We start from the raw sequence: 18,076 nt of genomic DNA, 5'->3' as shown, positions 1-18,076 counted from the left end.
AGCCTTGGAGCCAGACTGACTCCTCCACAGCCGCTGCAGAGCTCAGTTTCCAGGGCAGTGGCCAGGGATGTCCGCCAGCCGGAGCGGCGGTGGGATCTGTCCCATTCCCTACGCTGTGCACCACCAGTCCCTTTCGTCTTTACAGCAGGATCATGTCGCAGTGTGTTTCTCCACCCAAGCCGACGAGGGACATGGCTTCGCTCCATCCTCAGTGAGGCACAACCCAGTGAGATGGGAAACTGCAGCAAAGTTTTGCTGGTGGCACTGGGCTCGGTGCAGAGCCAGCGGAGAAGGCAGGTGGGGCAGATGGTGAGGATGTCCCCGGGGTCACCATGCGCGGGCTCTCTGTCAGCTGGGTGGGAGGTGGGCCAGCGGAGCAGCCTGCACGGATGTAGGGCAGCTGCATGGTGCCGTCCATGTGGCTCGCGCCTCCGCGGAGGGAACCTTTCCCTTTGGCACTGAAACCAATCCAGGAGGGAGCCCCTGGACAATGCCAGTTTTGCACTTCAAAAATGCTGGCAGGTAGGCTCTCCTTTCCGATTACATCATGTCACTATCGCTCACCCGGGCTGTCTCTGGGCATTGGTCGGGATCCAGCAGCAGTGTGGTGGATGCTTTAGACCCTGGTAGATTTGCTCCTGTCTCCTGATGCTGTGGTCCCTCTGCCAGCCTTGCTTTGTTAAAAATGTATGTTTTTATGAATTATTCTACCTGCCAATGTTTCGTGTTCAGTTGCTCATTCCCGTTGTGGTCCCTGCTGGGTTTGCTCCTTTTCTGGAGATGAAGGGCCTGGGCATACACTCTTAGGGGGCTGAAGCCCCATCCCAGGGACCTGCCTTCCCCAGAGATTCAAGCAGTGACCTTGCTGAGCCGCAGGGCCCGCCTCTGGGGTGTGTGTGTGCGGGGGTATCGTTTTGAAGATGGTGATGGAGAAGGTTTAAGTAAAAAATGTCACTTTTCCCCAGAAGCGGGGGCGGGAACAGCAGAGGCAGAGCTGGGGCCGGGGCAGGGACAGGGGCTAAGGGACAGGGGCTGGGGCAGGTGCACAGGGGCTGGGACAGAGGGACGAGGACAGATGGACAGGGCGAAAGGACAGGGGCTGGAGCAGAGGGACAGAGGGATGGGGCAAAAGGATGGGTAGAGGGACAGAAGCAGAGGGACAAGGGTAGGGGCCGAGGGACAGGGACATGGGAACAAGGAGGCAGCAGGGGTTCAGGTGTCGGGGCAGGGGCAGGGGCTGGGACGTGGGGCAGGGGCAGGGACCCGGAGGCAGACAAAGGGCGGGCAGCAGAGCCCCGCTCGCAGCCCGCGTCCCCGCAGCGGCAGCACCGCACACCGGCGCGCAGAGCGAGGAGCAGGAGGAGCGGGCGGCGGCGGCGGAGGAGGCGGAGGAGGCGGAGGAGGGGAGGGACCTTCCCCTCCCTCCCACCCCGACACCGGGGGAAATAAATTATTCCCAGCCCTCGCACTCCCAGCTCCGTGCCCCGCACCCCGGCAGCGGCAGGCGGGGACGGCGCAGCCTTCGGCGGGCGCGGAGGGGCCGCCCCTGCCCGCGCCGCGCTCCGCTCCGCTCCGCGCCCGCCTCCCCGCAACTCCCGCGGGCCGCGGCGGGGGGCAGCGCCCGCCCCGGCCCGGCCCGCGCCCAGCGCAGCGGAGCGGAGCGGCGCGGCGGCCCCGCCGTGCCCTGGATGCCCCAGCGGCGCCGGCGGCAGCAGCATGGAGCGGCGGCGGGGCGTCCCCGGGGGCTGGCCCTGCCTGCTGGCCGCCCTGGGTGCCCTGCTGGCGGCGGGCCGGGCGGCCGCCCCCCGCGCCCGCTTCTCGCCCTTCTTCTTCCTCTGCACCCACCACGGTGAGCTGGAGGGCGACGGCGAGCAGGGCGAGGTGCTCATCGCCCTGCACATCGCGGGCAGCCCCGCCGCCTACGTGCCCGGCCAGGAGTACCACGGTAGGTGCAGGCGCCCGGCGCTGCGCGGCCCCCGGCGGGCGGCCCCGGGGGTCCCGCACGGCGGAGCAGCCCCGCGGCCGCGCAGGGCGGGAGGGCGGGTGCCCTGGGACGGGGGAGGGCGCAGCCGTGTGCCCGGCCTCCGGGCATCCCCGGCGGGGCGCTCCGCGGGGGTCCCCGGCCGTGCGGGACCGCCTTCACCTGCCCCGGGCGCAGCCCTGCCCCGGCGCGGCTGCTGCGAGGCCGGAGCGGGGGGCGATCCCCAGAGCCCCCTCCTCAGCCCGCCCGGGGCCGGGGCCAGAGCCCGCCGAGCCGCTCGCAGCCCGCCCCTTCCCCACCTCGGTGGCTGCCGGAGCCGGCGTCGCCCTTCCCCCGGCGGCCGTGCGGTGCGACGTGCCCGGCCGGGGCCGCAGCCTGTTGCTGCCCGTGCAGGGGGTGCAGCAGCCACGGGCGGGAGCGGCGGGTCAGGCGCTCACAGGTGGCTCTGGAGATGGAAGGTCGTGCCGGGAGTTAAGGAATAAACCTGCTTTTAGCGAACGCCCGGGCCGAGGGGGATGAACTAGGGCAGGCAGAGCCGGTCACCAAGGGGGTCGCTGCCTGGGCGGTGTGCGGGGTGGGGGGCGCAGCCCGGGGCTGCCGCCGGCCCCGCAGGCAGGTGACGCTGCCGCAGAGTGCCCCTGCGAGCCCGCAGCTGCTCCCGGCAGCAGCCTCGGCACCGGCTCCCTGTACAGAAAACTTCTAAGGGCGAAACGTTGCCCAATTCCTAACCGCGGCAAACCGCTTACGGGGGCACCCACTGAGCCCCCTCCTCTCTGGTGCCTGCTCGAGGTTGCGCAGCGCTGCGTGAGAACGGCGAGTTCCGCAGTAAACCATCAACAGTCAGAAAAAGTAGCAATAGATATTTATTTCAAACATCTTGCTCGGAAACAGACACTGTGTAAGGTCCCCGGCTAAAGGCGGAGTTAAACTCCTGACTTTGGTATGTTCCAGCTCCGATTTTTTTAGGCAAATCATTGAATCGTTATGTGAAAGATTCTGACTGATTTTTATTTTTTACTGTGAAGACAGCAAACCCCAAACACATCAAATATTCATTTTTCACACGATCTAAGGGGTCCCGAAGTTTTTGTCTCTGTATAACCTTTAACAATATAGTTTTACCTAATTCACAGGAAACTTTTGTTTTTAAAATATCGGTGTCCTTTTTAACAAACCACATATGTAAATGATATGACTTCATGTTTTTCCCTTAGAGCCCCCTATCTCCCAGCCCGCGACCCACACTCAGATCAGGCAGATCGCGGCCAACGTGCCGAGCCACAGATGTGCAGAGGGGAAAAAAACCTGGAATTTCCACCTTGCACGATTTAAAACGCCGGCTTTTAAAAATACGGTTCAGACACTTAAATAAAATCTTTTCTCGCTGCTGCCGTGTTTTGCGGTGTGCAGCCAAAAAGCTGGAAGCTTTAAGCCCCCTTGCTGGGCTGCGGGCAGGGGGCTGCGGGCAGGGCTGCGGGCAGGACTGTGGGCAGGGCTGCCCGGCTGCCTCCTCCCCGTGAGGGTGAGGAGCAGGGACGGGTGTGTGCTCCTCCGGGGATGCTCTGCTGCCTCTCGCCTTTTTGAAAGGGTTTTCGAATTTTTAAAGTACCGACTCGCGGAGAAACGCTCCATCTGCGCGCCAGATCTTTCAGGTAGCCAAGGGTGGATTTTCCGTCGCCTTTTTCCATCTGACAGAGCCAAACGCGGAGGCTTTGAATATACCTCTGCGCTTCGTTCTTTTTACCTACCCGCTCCCGCGGGGCCCCGGGGATTTCGCGGAGCCGCCGCTGCGCACCGGCTGCGCGCCTCTCGCCGGCCCCCGCGCAGCCGCTGCGCGCTGCCCCCGCCGCCAGCCCCGCTCCGGGTGCGCGGCGGCGGCTGCCGGCCCCTACGCCTCCCCCCGTGGCCCCGTTCATCCCGCCGCCCCTCCGGGACCGGGCTGGAGGCTGCGGGGGTGCCCTGGGCCAGCATCTGCCCCGGGGGCTGCCGCCCAGCTGGGAAAGCCACCGGGTGAAGAAAGGCTGAGCAAACCGGGTGCGTTCGAAGGATGCGCACCGAGGAAAGTCCTCGGGCTCGAACTGCCAAACTGCTTTGTTTACCCAGTGCGGGGTGTGTAGGTACACTCGGGTGTAAGCCAGCCTTGTACCTTATTTCTCACTCGCAATGGCAATTGTTTTCAGCTCCGTGCATTGCTGAAACGCTTACCTGGGCCAGTGCAAGGCAGGCAGCGCTATGCACAGCACAGCAGGCTTATCCATGAGCTCAGCACACTTACTGGGCTAGATATTTTGAAATAGCTCATTTGAATATTTTTAAATATAACAATTATCAATGTTAAATATAGCACAAGGAAGAAAAAAACCCACCCAAATTATACAATCTGAAGAAATCATTTGAGCAATCTGGGCTTTTATATAGTGCAGTTTAATGTTACTGAAAAATGCTAGTCCGCACTGGTTGAGCATTTATCATTTAAAAATCAAACTTTAGAGGCAGTTTTGTGGGGACACGGAGGCGCAGTTTTGAGATGCAGTACAGAAGCACAAAACAAAGGGAGATTTTACATGTGTACAATGTAAATTCACCTGCTCAGCGTATTAAAATACACTCCCCTGACTCCTCACAAGTTGCAGTGAGGCCCCGTTGTACAAATACTACCCCTTCATTCAACGGGGAGAGGTGATAGTAGCATCCAAGAGCTGAGAGAAATTCCACGAGAAAAAAAAAATCCAATTAAAAAAAAAATCAGCCAACAACTTTTTGTTAATTTGTTTAGACATTTCTTTGGGCTTTCAGAGCAGGAGTCAAACTGCGGTGCAGCTGAGGGAGTGTGACACTGGCTCTCATCCATTTGCCCAACTGTCCCTTGTGCTGCCCTGCACCTTGGGAGTGGAATGGTGTCTGGACACAAAAGACACTTGTGGGGGAACCAGGCGAGCACAGGAGATTCTGCAAGGGGCTTGTCTGACACATTGGATCTGGCACTTTATTTCCCTATGCTCCTGAATTTCATAAGTAAAATGAAGGCAATAATATTCCCTGCTTTGCATAGTTGAATTAGATACTTTGGGATTTAGCACTTCTCCCCTAACCCTTAAAAATACTCCAGATTTGGACCCATTCCTGCAATCAGTAAATATTTTAAAACGCATTCACTGATTGAATAGGACCAGACCTACACTGCATATAAATATGCTCTTTTATATACGGGACTGACTTGATAAATCGGTAAACAATTTTATTACCTTTGGCAGACTTTTATTCCTTGAATTAGGTTATTTCAAATTTAATTAAGTCCTTGAGCTGGCAAAGCACTTAAGCACTTGCTCGAATGCAAACTGACAAAGTGTGCGCTGGTTTAATGTAGGCACCTGCTCAGCTGCCTTCCAGCCAAGCGGTGGTTGCGTGTTTGGAGAGCTGCGTCAGAGCCCACTTGGCTTGCTCATAGCTTTGCTGGTAGGTAGCAATGATCCTGTTTTGGTTTTCTCTTGGGCTTTCCACTGCAATCTGCAGAGAAGAATATAATTTCTTCAGGAAAAAAAAACCCACAAACCAAACAAAAGCAGTAGAAATTGAAAATTTTTGTGCAAGTTCTTTTGGGTTTGTTGCCAATCTGCAGTCAATTTTGATTATCTGTGTCAATGTGCCTTCAGTGCTGCGAGCGTGTACCATGATTTACAGGCAGATAAGGACACTGGAAACGCATAAAGAAAAAAGGATAAACTCAACTGAACATCGACTCTTCACTGCCCTTAATCACAGAAACCTAAAAATGAATAGTCAGATTTATAGTGCTTAAAAAATACAAACGGATTACCTTTATACCGTGTTTTTTCTCACCCCTTAAAAAACCTTTGCTCGCACTGTGAACAGTGCTTTTTCCCAAGGTTTTAAATTTAGATCTTTTACGAACAACTTCAAACTGTTTTCCCATGATTGATGTTAAAACTCATCATTCTGCCCTTAAAATAGTTTTCTTTAATGAGACTTGAGTTTCTATTTCACTCTCCATTGTTCCTTTTTTTTTTTTTTTTCCAGAACAGATTAACCTTCAGTCCCCAAATGTTATCAGTTTCCATCAATGACTGTTACTATTCTTAGATATACTGTATATTGTCTGGAACCATTGCTTTGATAGGTTGTAAAAATAAGTTTTCAACTATTTGAAGTGGTAGTTATGCAGTCTTTCAGCACTGATAAAAAGTCGTGTAAAGTCTGCCCAATTCCACCTTTGTTATAATCCCAGATTGGGATTTAGTATCTGTTTTCATTAGGGTTACTTACAGTTCTGGTACCCGCTTGATCTGGTGGGTATTTCCATTGTAAATACTTATTGTTCAGATTATTAAAAAACAGAAATGTGTTGGAGATCAAAGTGAGGGAGGAAAAGAGAGAAAATAACTAGAGAGTAAGCAGTGCTGCTACTTGAGGTGTAAACAGGATTATAACCGAGTTGTAGGAACTCAGTTGTGGGCACTTTCTCTGCCAGTTACACTGAAGTGTAGAAGTGCAGAAAGCTTTCTGTGAGCCAAGCAGAAGCAAAGTGCACAGGAGGTGATGTTAGCGATGGTGCATTGGTAACAGAAAAGCAGATTTTGGTCCATGTTTTCCAGTATCAGCCTGAGAAGCAGGACGGCTTCTTGAGTCTTTTGCAGGGTGTTCGCTCAAAAACATTCATCTCGTCCACTTACGCGCTCTCCTGATCTCTGCAAGAATGGAGACTTGCATCATTTTTTGCTTTAAATTAAAGAGGTGTGTAGAAAGTTTTGCTCATGTGACTCCAGTTAGCTTCAGGGATTGTCCTATAACTCTTAACGGACACTTAAATTAAAAATGGGAGGCTGGCAATAGGTAGCAATGGAGAGGAAGTTACTAAGAATGGGGAAGATCCTTGGTCTCTTCTTTCCTCCGAGGTCCCTAGCAATATCTTGCAGCTGCAGAAGGGTTTTGTAGCACGCAAAAATTTCATCTGGGGTCAGCATCTACTAAAAACGTCCTCATCCACCAAAGCCCCCAGAGTGCACCCTGACTGTGCTCTGCTACGTTTAGGATTTTTTTGCATAAACTGAAGTTTGCAAAAGCAAGGCTGATTTCTGGATGCTGCAACCTGTTCTTTAGATGGTCTGTTTGAATTTTTCAGACCTGAGCCTTACTTAGTCTGTTTCTGAGTGAATGTAACCTTTCTAGGTCTTAATGTTGGCTGATGGATTGTCTATATTTCTGAAGCTCTTATCTAGCCCCAGAGTTCATGTAGTGTGCCTTTGCAAATTTTAAAAAGTTGTGCTTTTAAGATCTCTTGACCAGAAACTGATGAAGCATTCCAACCCTAAAAGAAAAAGGTAGGCAAGTTCACAGCTGACAGCCTCTTATGAACCACGTTTTGCTAGGGAAGATGTTAAATTTTAATGGGTTCAGCTGTTGTCACTCTAATTTGTGGGCCAAATAAGCAGCCAGCAGATGGTGATGGCTCAGCCAAAGACGTGGTCAGGCACGGGACTGATGAAAGGAAGTTGAAGGTCCACAAAGGCCTCAATGAGCCTTCCTTGCAAATTTGCAGAAGAGATGTAATCTCTGGTTAAATCCTTTCCCGGCTCCCCATCTGAGAGCTGCTCCTCCCCTGCAAAGGAGACTTGATTGCCCCAAATAACAGAAATCAAAGTCAGCACGGCATGCTGGCGTGACCCACATTTGTCAGGTGACATCTGACTGTAGGACAGAAACGGTATTGTTGGCGTTATGGGTCTGTGTAGGACAGATTACGCTGGGCTTGTCTGTATACATTAAAAAAATGATCTCTGCCTCAGTGAGTTCACCATCCAAGCCCCAGAGCTTGGCGTGGGGGCTGGCGTGCGCGCATGGACCTTTCCCATGGCATATCACCCAGCACTGAAGTCAAGGAAGAAAAGAAGCCTATAAACGGTGAAAGGGTGCAAAAATATCTTTTCAGTGGGGATATCGCGCATATTTTCTGCTTTCTGAGTTTGAAGGAGGTATTTTAAAAGACATATAACCTGTCTGTAGAATTCATTGCTAAAATCTTCCCATACTAACTGCTTTTTAGTAGAAATTAAAAAAAAATCTTTTTCTTACAAATAATTAATAATTGTAATTAGATATAAACGAACAAATAAATAAATAGATATAAACCAAGATATAAACCTTGTAATTCAAGACCGAAGGTGACCAGTAAACAATTCATAACTAGGTTACTGTGCTGTGGTGGTATGTCATACGTTTCGTCAATGTTTCCTGCACTGATTATTCCACCAAACCCGTGTTGGTTCATTAGGTAGAACAGGGTGAGACTGTCAGATTGGTGGCATTTCTCATTTTCCTTATTGTTCCCTTGATCTGGATTTTTGAAGGCCGCTGCTTTTGAAATACTGTAGCATTTTATTATGGTACGATGCCTCAGTATTTGCATATTGACTGGCTGAAGTATGATTTTCAGTCTGATAATAGCCGTGATGATACAGCCGAGATGGATTCAGATGCAAGCTTTATTTGCTTTGTGTGGCTCGTGCCCTACAGCTGTGGTTTAGATTTGTCATGAGTGTTTGCGGCATGGCAAGGGAAGGAAACGGCACTGTCTTACCTCTGAGAATAAGCAACCTTTCATAGCGCCCCTTGTTATGAGAATTTCAATAGTCTCCGATGAAAGGTTCAGTCTTTTTAACATGCTTCCTTTCTTTGTGTTAACGTTTCCTGCCTTTTCATCGGGCATGAAAGGTGCACAGAGTGCAAATGTGTGTCTGGAATATTTGTGTAATTCCCACTTTCCCCCCCCTCCCAAGCTGTGGCTAGTCTCTGGGATAAACATAGGACAAACTCTGACAGTGCAACTTTTAACATCTGTCAAAGCCCAAGCTTGTGCAAGAGACCTTCCCAGTTTGTCAGGCGATGCCTTCTCGTTAGGCAGGCAGTCTTCCACCATTCCCCCTTCCCTCAGGTCAGTCCTGGAAAATGGAAGTCACAGCGTGTGTCACACAGTTTGCGTGGTTCAGGCTGGGTTGTGCCAGTGAACATTGGCGTCACGGAGGCAGAGATCCCCCTGGTCCATTCCCATGGGACTCTTTCCCAGGTCCCCCCACGTCCTCAGATGCCTCCCACAGGCAACACATTTTTTACTCTTTTCCTAAAGGGAAGAGCAGGGTCATGGAGGTGGGTTGGGTTTTTTTAGGACTTTGTTTTGTTTCAATATATCTCTCACTAAGCATTTGCCTTAAATAGGGCAATGTCAGAGGTACACGTCCTGCTTGCAGCGGGAGAACCAGAGTTTGCGAGGGGCATTGGGGCTTGTACCTGTTTATTCCACAGTACAGGACCTGGCATTAGTCTGTCCTTCTGCAGCTGGAGACGTTCTGTCTGAGTCTGGAGATGGCACCCAGCAGCCGGGCACGGGGCCACGGGCTCCCTGCCATTGTCTCCCACAACTATCTGGAGCAGCTGCTGCCTCCCAGGCACCACAGCATTTACTGGGCAGCTGGGCTCACTTAGCTTCAGGCAGAGGCACCTGAGGGCTCGTTCTTTGTCTCACCAGCCACAGCATCACCTGTGTCGCTCCAGACTCCCTTTGGTGTAGTTACTGGCTATGCACCCTCATCTTGCTGCTGCCAGCAGGGATTTCTGTTTGGGGAGGCTGGCTGGTGCATGTGGGTTTTGCATACCAGGTGAGATCTCCGCAAGGCTTCTCTCCCTCCACCCCAGTGGGATTCTTGGTCTTCCCAGGGTATCAGGACATCCCTGACTGCTGCCTTTTAGTGTTTCCTAACGGCCTGTTGTAGGCAATGCCCTTTATGTGAACATCTCGGACTAGAAAGCAAGAGGTGTCTGGTGGGACTGGACACACGTGGCCTGTGAAAGTTGCAGGGCACTGGGTGAGGAGTTCAGACGCTTTCCCAAAGGCTTTCGTTGCGAAGCAGAGGCTGGTTTTCACAGTCTTTGCAAGGTCCCTCTTGCCATATTTTTTCATCCTGGGAGCAAAACAGAGGTGGCTGTTCCCTGCTCCTCTCCAGGCACTTTGACATTAATATTGGTTGTGAGCGTTTCACAGGTGTCCCCTTGGGGGGTTGAAATCTGTGGTGCTTTTCCAGCCTGTGTCTGGTGAAGTCCAGCCTGCAAGCTGCAGGTTTCTCTTCAAACTGTGCAAGTGCTTCAGTGCCGTGTCCAAGTGCTGCCCCAGTTTCCCACGTCACGGGGTGCCAGATGCCATGGGGTGTATCCAGCCCTGCAGCAGGGCTGCTGCTCCCCACAGACCCTCCTGGGGGGGATGCCTTGCTCCCTGAGAGGGTGATGGCATGCCCACTCCAGGGGACAGCCTGTCCCCACCTCTTTGCTGAAGGGCCAGGTGCCAATAGAGGAGGACATCAGGTGGATGGTGGCCCCCCCTGCCCCGTGCCTCCAGACCCATCCCCTCCTCCTCTCTGCCTACTCAGAGGAGGGAACAGCTCCAGGGGACGGTTCAGAGTATTTGATTGAGGTGCCTGGAGTAAAATTTGGTTTAGGTTTGTTGGATGGGAAGTCTTAAGTCCAGCCTTCTGGGTGTAGGGGTTCACTAGGTATTGAAAATATTCGTGAAGCTGCGTGTAGAGCTATGGCTGTGTCTCCTCCCGAGGCAGAAGCCCTCGGGCATTGCAGACAGTGCAGGGTGGTCTCTGGTTTCCCTCTTTGATTTTGCAAGATACAGCGTAGGGGAAACTGGCAGTGTCCTTGCTTTTCTTCAGCAGGTGAGCAGATGAATCATTGGAGATGGGGCTGAAGATCTGTGTCCGTTTCCCTGAACGGTGTCTGCTCACACCTACACGTGTCCGTCGCTGCTTGTTTCCCAGGCAGGGTCATACACACTGGGCTGAGGGCATCGAGTTATAAACTAGATGGAGACAAAATGCTGAGAGCTCTTGTACCACGCTTAGCAAAATTATGATTGCCTCAGATTAGCCAGAGTTATTTATTCTTCCCCCTGTCTGCTTGAAGGACAGTTTTGTAAATAAACGGGTTGTGACCTGACAGAGCTGAAAGACAAGAAGAGGGTCTGCTCGCCAGCCCCAGCTCTGGCTGTGGCTGTGTCTCCTACTGTCCAGCTCAAAGGTCGTTGCTGCCATGGGTGGCTGGATGCTGGCACCCCATCCTTTGTCCCCTTCCAGTGCCTGGCTGTCATGTGGCTGTACACAGAGCAGCCCAGCTGGTGAAAAACACACAGTGGAAGGGGCCTCGCCGTTTCGTTCTCTCCATCCCCACCACGTCATTTCTGAGAGGGCAGTTAGATGATCAGAAGTGGGCAAGGAAGAAAAACCCCAGTACGTACAGGGAAATTCATCAAGCAAGCCCCTTCCATGCACAGGTGTGCACCTGGGAGCAAATTCTGTTTTCCTCTCCTCATCCTGCTGCACCGTATCTGCAGGCGGTTCCTGCCTTGCCCCAGCTTGAGTTTGCAGGGGTTTGTGTGTTGAGTGTCCATGGGTAGCGTATGTAGGGTGCTCCCTGGGAACACAGCGGGAGACCGTGAAAGCTGACAGTCTGTCCATGTGCTGCACACATCACAGTGGAGAGGAGGGAAGGAAAAGGGAAGCACACAAACCTTGCTGGCCAGAAGACTTAGAGAAATCTGGGAATATTCTTCTGTCTGTTGCTGAGAGGTACACGGTGGTCACAGCATTCGACACGTCTGGTAGAATATTCATAAAAGAATTAGCAAGGACACGGAAAATCAGATTTCTTCCATAGGTTGCTCGTGCTCTTGCAGAGGAATACTTCGTGGCAGAGCTGGGTCTGCCCGTGCAGGTCCTGCATGGGGGAGCAATTCCTGCACCAAAAATGAAAGCAATGAGTAGGTGATTGGCCTCTTTAACATCTGAAAACAGCAGCACAACCCTCTGTGGCCTCTCTTGGTGTCAGGCCCTGGGATGTGAGAAGTCATTTATCACGTCACAGGGCTTGGCAAGGTCTTTGCCGTTTGCCTTCCACTTTTCCCTCTGCTCCCCAGGACAATACAATAGATAGGAAAGAACAAGAAATATAGATAATATTTATCTTTCTGGCTAAACAAGCCATGGTTTCCAGGCCACAATAACCTTTCAGTGCTCCTGTCTCACAGGGGAAATGCGCTGTTAGAAAAAAAACAACCCTCCTTCCAGAATTAGACACATTCATCTGGACACGGGATGAAATGATTACCAAGAACTGCAGAGAGAAACAAAACAGCACAACTGGCCAAGGCAAAGATCCTGGTTTAACAAAGTGCTGCCCAGACTTGCAGTGGCAGCAGTTTGTGGGGATGCCAGGTAGCAAAAGTAAAGAGTCAGTACTATAAAGTCCTGTAAAAAAAGTTCCTAGTATGTTTGGAAAAAAGGATCTCTAGCTAAACTCCAGCCTTAAACATTTTTGTAGAGCAATTCTGCCTCTGGGCCAAAAAGACCGTATCCTTCAGAACCTCATTCTAGTTAGTACAAAGATTGAAAACCTCTGGCAAATATTTTTATGCTTTCTAATTATTCTAGTTGATTTTCTGATGACTGATATCCAGTCAGATAGGTTGTCAAGTTGATAGTATTCTTGCATGAGACTCAAGACTTTAGAATTGATTCAAAGGGAATTGCCGTGTTCGTAGTGAATTCATTTACAATCTGGTTTTGTGAAGCATAAAACCTGATAATGTATTGGAGTAGAATTTGGTAAATATCTTAATGGAAAATGGGGGGAAGTGAAGCATTTGAAATACATTGCTGACATTTTTAAAATATAATTTTGATTTCTGTTTTGGAAAAGTGGCTTGATTGTGAAACTGACCGTGAAAAAAAAGCTGCATAATCAGAAAATGAAATGAGACTCTTCTGCTTGAACAAAACTCTATCTAATTTTTTGGGGTTCATTGAAGATTTCCATATTGACCTAACTGATATTTTAATTTATTTTTTTGTGTTAAACTCCTCAGTACTTCTCCTTTTATGTTAGCCCAAGCTGATCTCTTTTTCTTTCTTTTTCTTTTCATTTTGGTCACTGAACCAAAAATTGAACAGTTCTACTTCTGACAAGTTGACCATTTAATTTCCGGCCACTGAACAGATCTGATTCAGACAAGTAACCCTCACCACTCTCTTTGCATTTGTTCCCAAAATAAATTACAGAATAATCACTCACTCTTTATAGCACTGAAGTGCAGTTGGTAGCGATGCTGACATTTCCAAGGTAACAAACTCATGTTTTTGATAATGATACTTACAGTTGCTGTGTGGCTTCTGATGTATATGTTGACCACATTTCCCTTTACATCTAGTCACTGTTCAGTTTTCTTTTTCAGCAGAAATCTTTTCCTTGGTTCAGTGTTCAGTAAAAAAAGCTTAGAGGAGATCTGTCACTTGGCTCCTTCTGGATGTCTACAGTTAAAGGATTTTTCTGCTTCCAAACTTGAAAACCTGTTGCAGCGTATCTATAGAATTGACATTCATTGAACTAGACAAAGAGGCCTTCATGTCTCTAAAAATATCTTTTTTTTCCAAGGAACAATGTTTACAGGGCTGTTCACCTCAAACAGAAATGAACTGTTCAGAGCAGACGTGGACATAAGCTTTGAGAGATGCAGGTTTATTTTGTTCAGAGAAATGATCCGCTATGTTCTTCGTTGCCCTGCTTTTCCTTCAGCCTATAGTTAATGCAGTTCTGGAGTACAATGGAGTTACAGCCGAGCTGTGACATTTGCAGAATTTGCTTCAAGCAGCAGAGATGAAAAGGTGTGGGTTGGGCTGGGGCTGGCAGCACCAGTCCCTCCCCAGCCTCAGGCAGCCCGGATTACTCCAGTGAGCATCTGTGGACCTTTTCACTCAAAGAGATGTAAGTTTTGTTTCATCAAGTGGTAGCAGATGTTAGGGAGCTTTCATGCCATTCATCACTGAGGGAAAGCCAATGTGATGGCATCTGGCTGTTTTCTGAGTACAAATTGTTGTTTTAAACTCTAAACTGTCTTTGAGCTGTGGTGGTGGTGTATTACACACTGGCTACTCTTCTTCTGGGACCTTGCCCAAAACCCCTATGTCCAACTTGCCCCAAGCGCCTTTTGCCCAATTAGTGAGATTACAGTAGAGAGCAAATTCTCCTGCTATTTGCAACATTTTCCGTTTGAGAAACCACATTGTAAAATTAATTACAGTAAATATTTCTTCCAATTGCACATTGCTAACTGCTAAGAAACACTACTGAGTGACTTGCACTGTAACTGTTAACCTTTCATTCCAGATTTACAAAGCCTGCACTTGTTGCATTTATCAAGTATTCTCTGCTTGCAAACAGTCAGAAACAGGGAACCTTTTTTTCCCAATTGACTTATTTTGTCTTAAGCATGTAGGTATTTTATGAGGTGCAGAACTCATACAGATGTGGGTAAGCATAGTACCTCAAAACTCTGACAAACAAAAATTGCATGTCCTGTCTGACACCTTGGAGCTCTCCAGCTTTCAGTGCTCCAGGGAGGAGGAGGACTGTGGTCCCTCCCCATGGAAGAGGATCAGTGCCAGCAAAGCCCACAGCTCCTTCATGCATTGTGTGATGTGAGTGATGAGACAAGAGCTTTGGACAGCAGGACAAGCATTAACTCTGCTCTCTTCTTGAAAATGTCATGGATTGACTCCTCAAGCCAAACATCTGGGTGGCAGTTTCCACCCCTCTCGGGGCAGTGCTGCGTCAGGACAAGCCTGACCCCAGCATCCAGGTGCAGAAGCTGAGGCAGGAGAGGTGACCACGCGTGAGGGAGCAGTCATATCCAGCTTACCCAGTTGTTCCCCTCTTTCCTCCTCTGTTGGGGACCTGGGCTCATTGCTCAGAGAATGTGGCTGGGTCAACAGCTTCCATCTAGTAACTTCCCCCCAAAATTCTAGGCAGATGCATCAGTAGAGAACAAATACCCTGGTCAAACAATCTGGATGACGTTCCAGCTGTGTGCCAGTTCAGTTATCTCTTCTGCTGAATTTAACATGTGTTTATTATGTTTAGCATGCAGAGTGGTTGTAATGAATTTGAATTAGAGGGGAATCATATTCTTTGTGCTTTTTTTTAGCCTCAGAAACACTGTGCTGTGGTATAAAGAGAGATGGATGCCTTTGTAATTAGCTGGACCAGAATCAGATGACCTTTTTAGTCTTGGGTTTTACTTGCTGGTGCCTTGTGCGGGTATTTTACTGTTGAGGCAAATCAGGAATGAATAATAGCACATCACATTTCCTCCACTCCTCTTGAATAATTTGGAAATGTTTAGGTATAATAAAAGTATAATAATAAATGTATTTTCTTATACACTTAAGAGCATATTCCATTATATACTTTGTTACATACCTCGCTGTTTTGTTGCTTCTTGAGCTTTTCTGTTGCAGGCAATCAGATCGCTGCTGGGATAAATAGTCATACATGTTGGGTGGCTAATCATTTAATGTGCTCTTCAGAATCAGAAGAGCTGCCACAAGGCAATATATGCAAGTGGGGTGGCAGAGATCTTAATATATCTTTCAGGCTCCTGAGTATTTAGTAGCTATTTATTATGCTTAGTGCCTGTGTCATGGCAGGCCTAACGTAATTCCTATCATATGCCAAAAGACAGCCCAACTGTCTGGTGTCTTGAAAATCCCTCTTTAATATCTCCCAGGAAGACCACATTTCTGTGGCTTACATCTGGCCTAGGTTTTGGTATTGGCAGGGACACCTTTTATGTGGTACAAAGCTGGTAATATATTGGGCAGGAATTAAGAATTACTGGGAGATATCCCAGTTCTGCTTAAAGGGGGGGGGGGGGGGGGGGGGGGCGGGGAAGAGTCCTGGGATATGCTTAAATATAGACTTACTTAAATGTACCCAAGGGTTCAGAGTCATTTTTACTTTCTAAGAACACAAAGCTGTGGAAGGATGCAAACACAATTCAAGTTTTTGTGACTCGTTCACTGTAGGAATACCTTTTGTTGAATTTGTAGCCTGTAAAATCCTGTGTTATTTCAAAAGCTATAAACTGGAACAGAAATGAAGGAAGAAAGAAACGTTTCTCAAACTTAAAGCAGGATTTTTGCATATTAACTATAAATATCTTGCAACCATATGATTTGCTTTTAAATAAAATAAAGCCGCTTGCTGTCTCTGCAGAAATGAATTGGGGAAAGGGATTTATCCAGGGTAATTCAGTCAGATGAATGGAGAGATATGTCCATCACCACTAACATGACGGTTATTCCTTCTAAATATAAACTGATAATATTATATATTAGAGGCTGATTATACCATTAAGAAGATTAGTACATTTAAACAGAAAATAAAGGCTTATGTGCCCTAAATGTGAAACTAAAAGGAGAGGGGTTTATATATGGCAGTATCACAACACTCAGTGCTTTTGAACAAGGTATTTTCCCCATGAAAATACCTGTAAGGGATAATGACTGCATGCCTCTGGGAATAGGTGGGATGCCTTAAATCTAGTGTCTTTCAAAGTGGCAATTTAAACATATTAAGGTATTAATCTTGCCATATTTGGGTGTGTTTATTGGAGCAGGCATAGTGATTGCATGCAATCATGTCCACAAGGGTAGTGTTCTGGCTCATCTGTTTTCTGTAAATGTTTAGATTTACAAATGTTTAGAAACTGGGTGCATTACAAAAAAATGTGACAGAAGGGAAAAAATGGTTGATGATGCCTCTGTGATATTTCTGTGAATCAGATCTGTGAATTTTAAATATTTAACACATATTAAAGATTTCAGCATCTTTTAATATTGTGCTTGACTTACACAGTACCATCTCTAAGGACATACTAGCTGAATCTTTTGATGGTATTGAATTTATGACATTGAATTTAAGACTTTTGTGCTCATGTCACGAAGCTTGTTAGGTAGTGTTTAACATGTCTCCTTTTTCTTTTTTTTTCTTTTTCTTTTTTTTTTTTAATTTCTTGTTCTTTATAACCCAGTAGTTCTTCTCAGTGGAAGATTTATAGTAAGGATAGGGGAAGACTTGATCCTTTTACAGTTATCTTCCTGATAGATAGCACTCCTTGATTTCCTTTTATGCACCTCTCAAATTAGATATTCTGCACTTTAATCACAACACCGTCTTACTTTATCTTTTAAGAGTAAAAGCATTATGATTATAAGTTAACTTAGAAATACTATAAGTTCTTCTACCTCGAGGTTTGTGTTTGTTTCTGCCTCAAGCAGTGCTCCCGGGTCACGTTCTGTCCAGAGGAAAAAGCCCCTTAACTGAATCCATCTGGGCTGCAGTTTGGAGCGGCTGGTCTGTCCCAAGGCAAGGCTGGAGCTGGTGTTGACCCACAGCCCTGCTCCGCCATGGGCTGGACACGGCCCCGTGACTGCCTGTGGCCATGACAGGGGTGCTGTGCAGGTCAGAATTAAATGCACTTTGGAGGGCAAATCGAGGAGGTGTGCACACCTAGGTGTGTTGAGTGCTGGTTTCTCCACCCGTTGGTTTCTCAGGGCACCATGTGGAGGGGTACCAGCCCCCCGAGCCCGTCTGACTGCAGGTAGCATGCCTGCCTGCCCTGCACTGACAGCTTACTCTGGAAGGGGAGCTCGGGTCTGGCCTGGGCATAGATGCTCTGCATTTGTTGCCCTACTCCAGTGAGCCACAGGGAAGGGCTGTCCGGCACCTCCTGTCCTGGGGACAGGCTGTGGACACAGCCTCCCTTGTCCCCTCTTCATAGCTGGAAGCTCAATGTCCAACCTGGCCCTTCCTGGGGCTGTATGTGCTTTTTGCAGAACCCATTTAAACTCTTCAAGCCCATGTTCTCTGAAATATTAAAAAAAAAATGAACTCTGCTAGCTTATACATACCTACAAAAGCTGCCATCCTTTAGGCAGCTAAACTTTCCTTTACTCATCTTATTAGGACCACTGCAGAGTAACATACATAATATTAAAATGTCCCTGTATGTATTTATTGCTTCTATTGCTTTGGTGCTATTTTCATTGGCATAGCAAGACGTTGTAGACCAATACACTAAATAATTTTTCTTCACACTGCTGTGGTGTGGTTGCCTTTTCTGAATGTTTATGCTTGCAAATAAACGTATTAGCCCCTGAAGCAAACTTACGTGAACGGGCTCTTTTCTAAGGC

At 48.6% G+C, this 18,076-nt stretch overlaps 1 protein-coding gene across 2 annotated transcripts in view; it reads left to right on the top strand.

The window, feature by feature from the left end:
- The first annotated feature begins 1,667 nt into the window (after positions 1-1,667).
- The window catches only part of RELN (reelin), a 297,403-nt gene continuing 280,994 nt past the window's right edge, over positions 1,668-18,076 (top strand). For both annotated transcript variants that reach the window (XM_040594080.1, XM_040594079.1), the window contains exon 1: positions 1,668-1,945. In XM_040594080.1, coding sequence (XP_040450014.1) covers positions 1,717-1,945 — 229 coding nt within the window. In that variant the 5' untranslated portion in view covers positions 1,668-1,716. The remainder of the gene's footprint in view (positions 1,946-18,076) is intronic.

This window comes from Falco naumanni, chromosome 5 (genome assembly GCF_017639655.2).
Source record: "Falco naumanni isolate bFalNau1 chromosome 5, bFalNau1.pat, whole genome shotgun sequence".
NCBI lineage: Eukaryota > Metazoa > Chordata > Aves > Falconiformes > Falconidae > Falco > Falco naumanni.
Note: the sequence above shows the minus strand (reverse complement) of the source record. Positions and strands in the feature narration are given on the sequence as shown.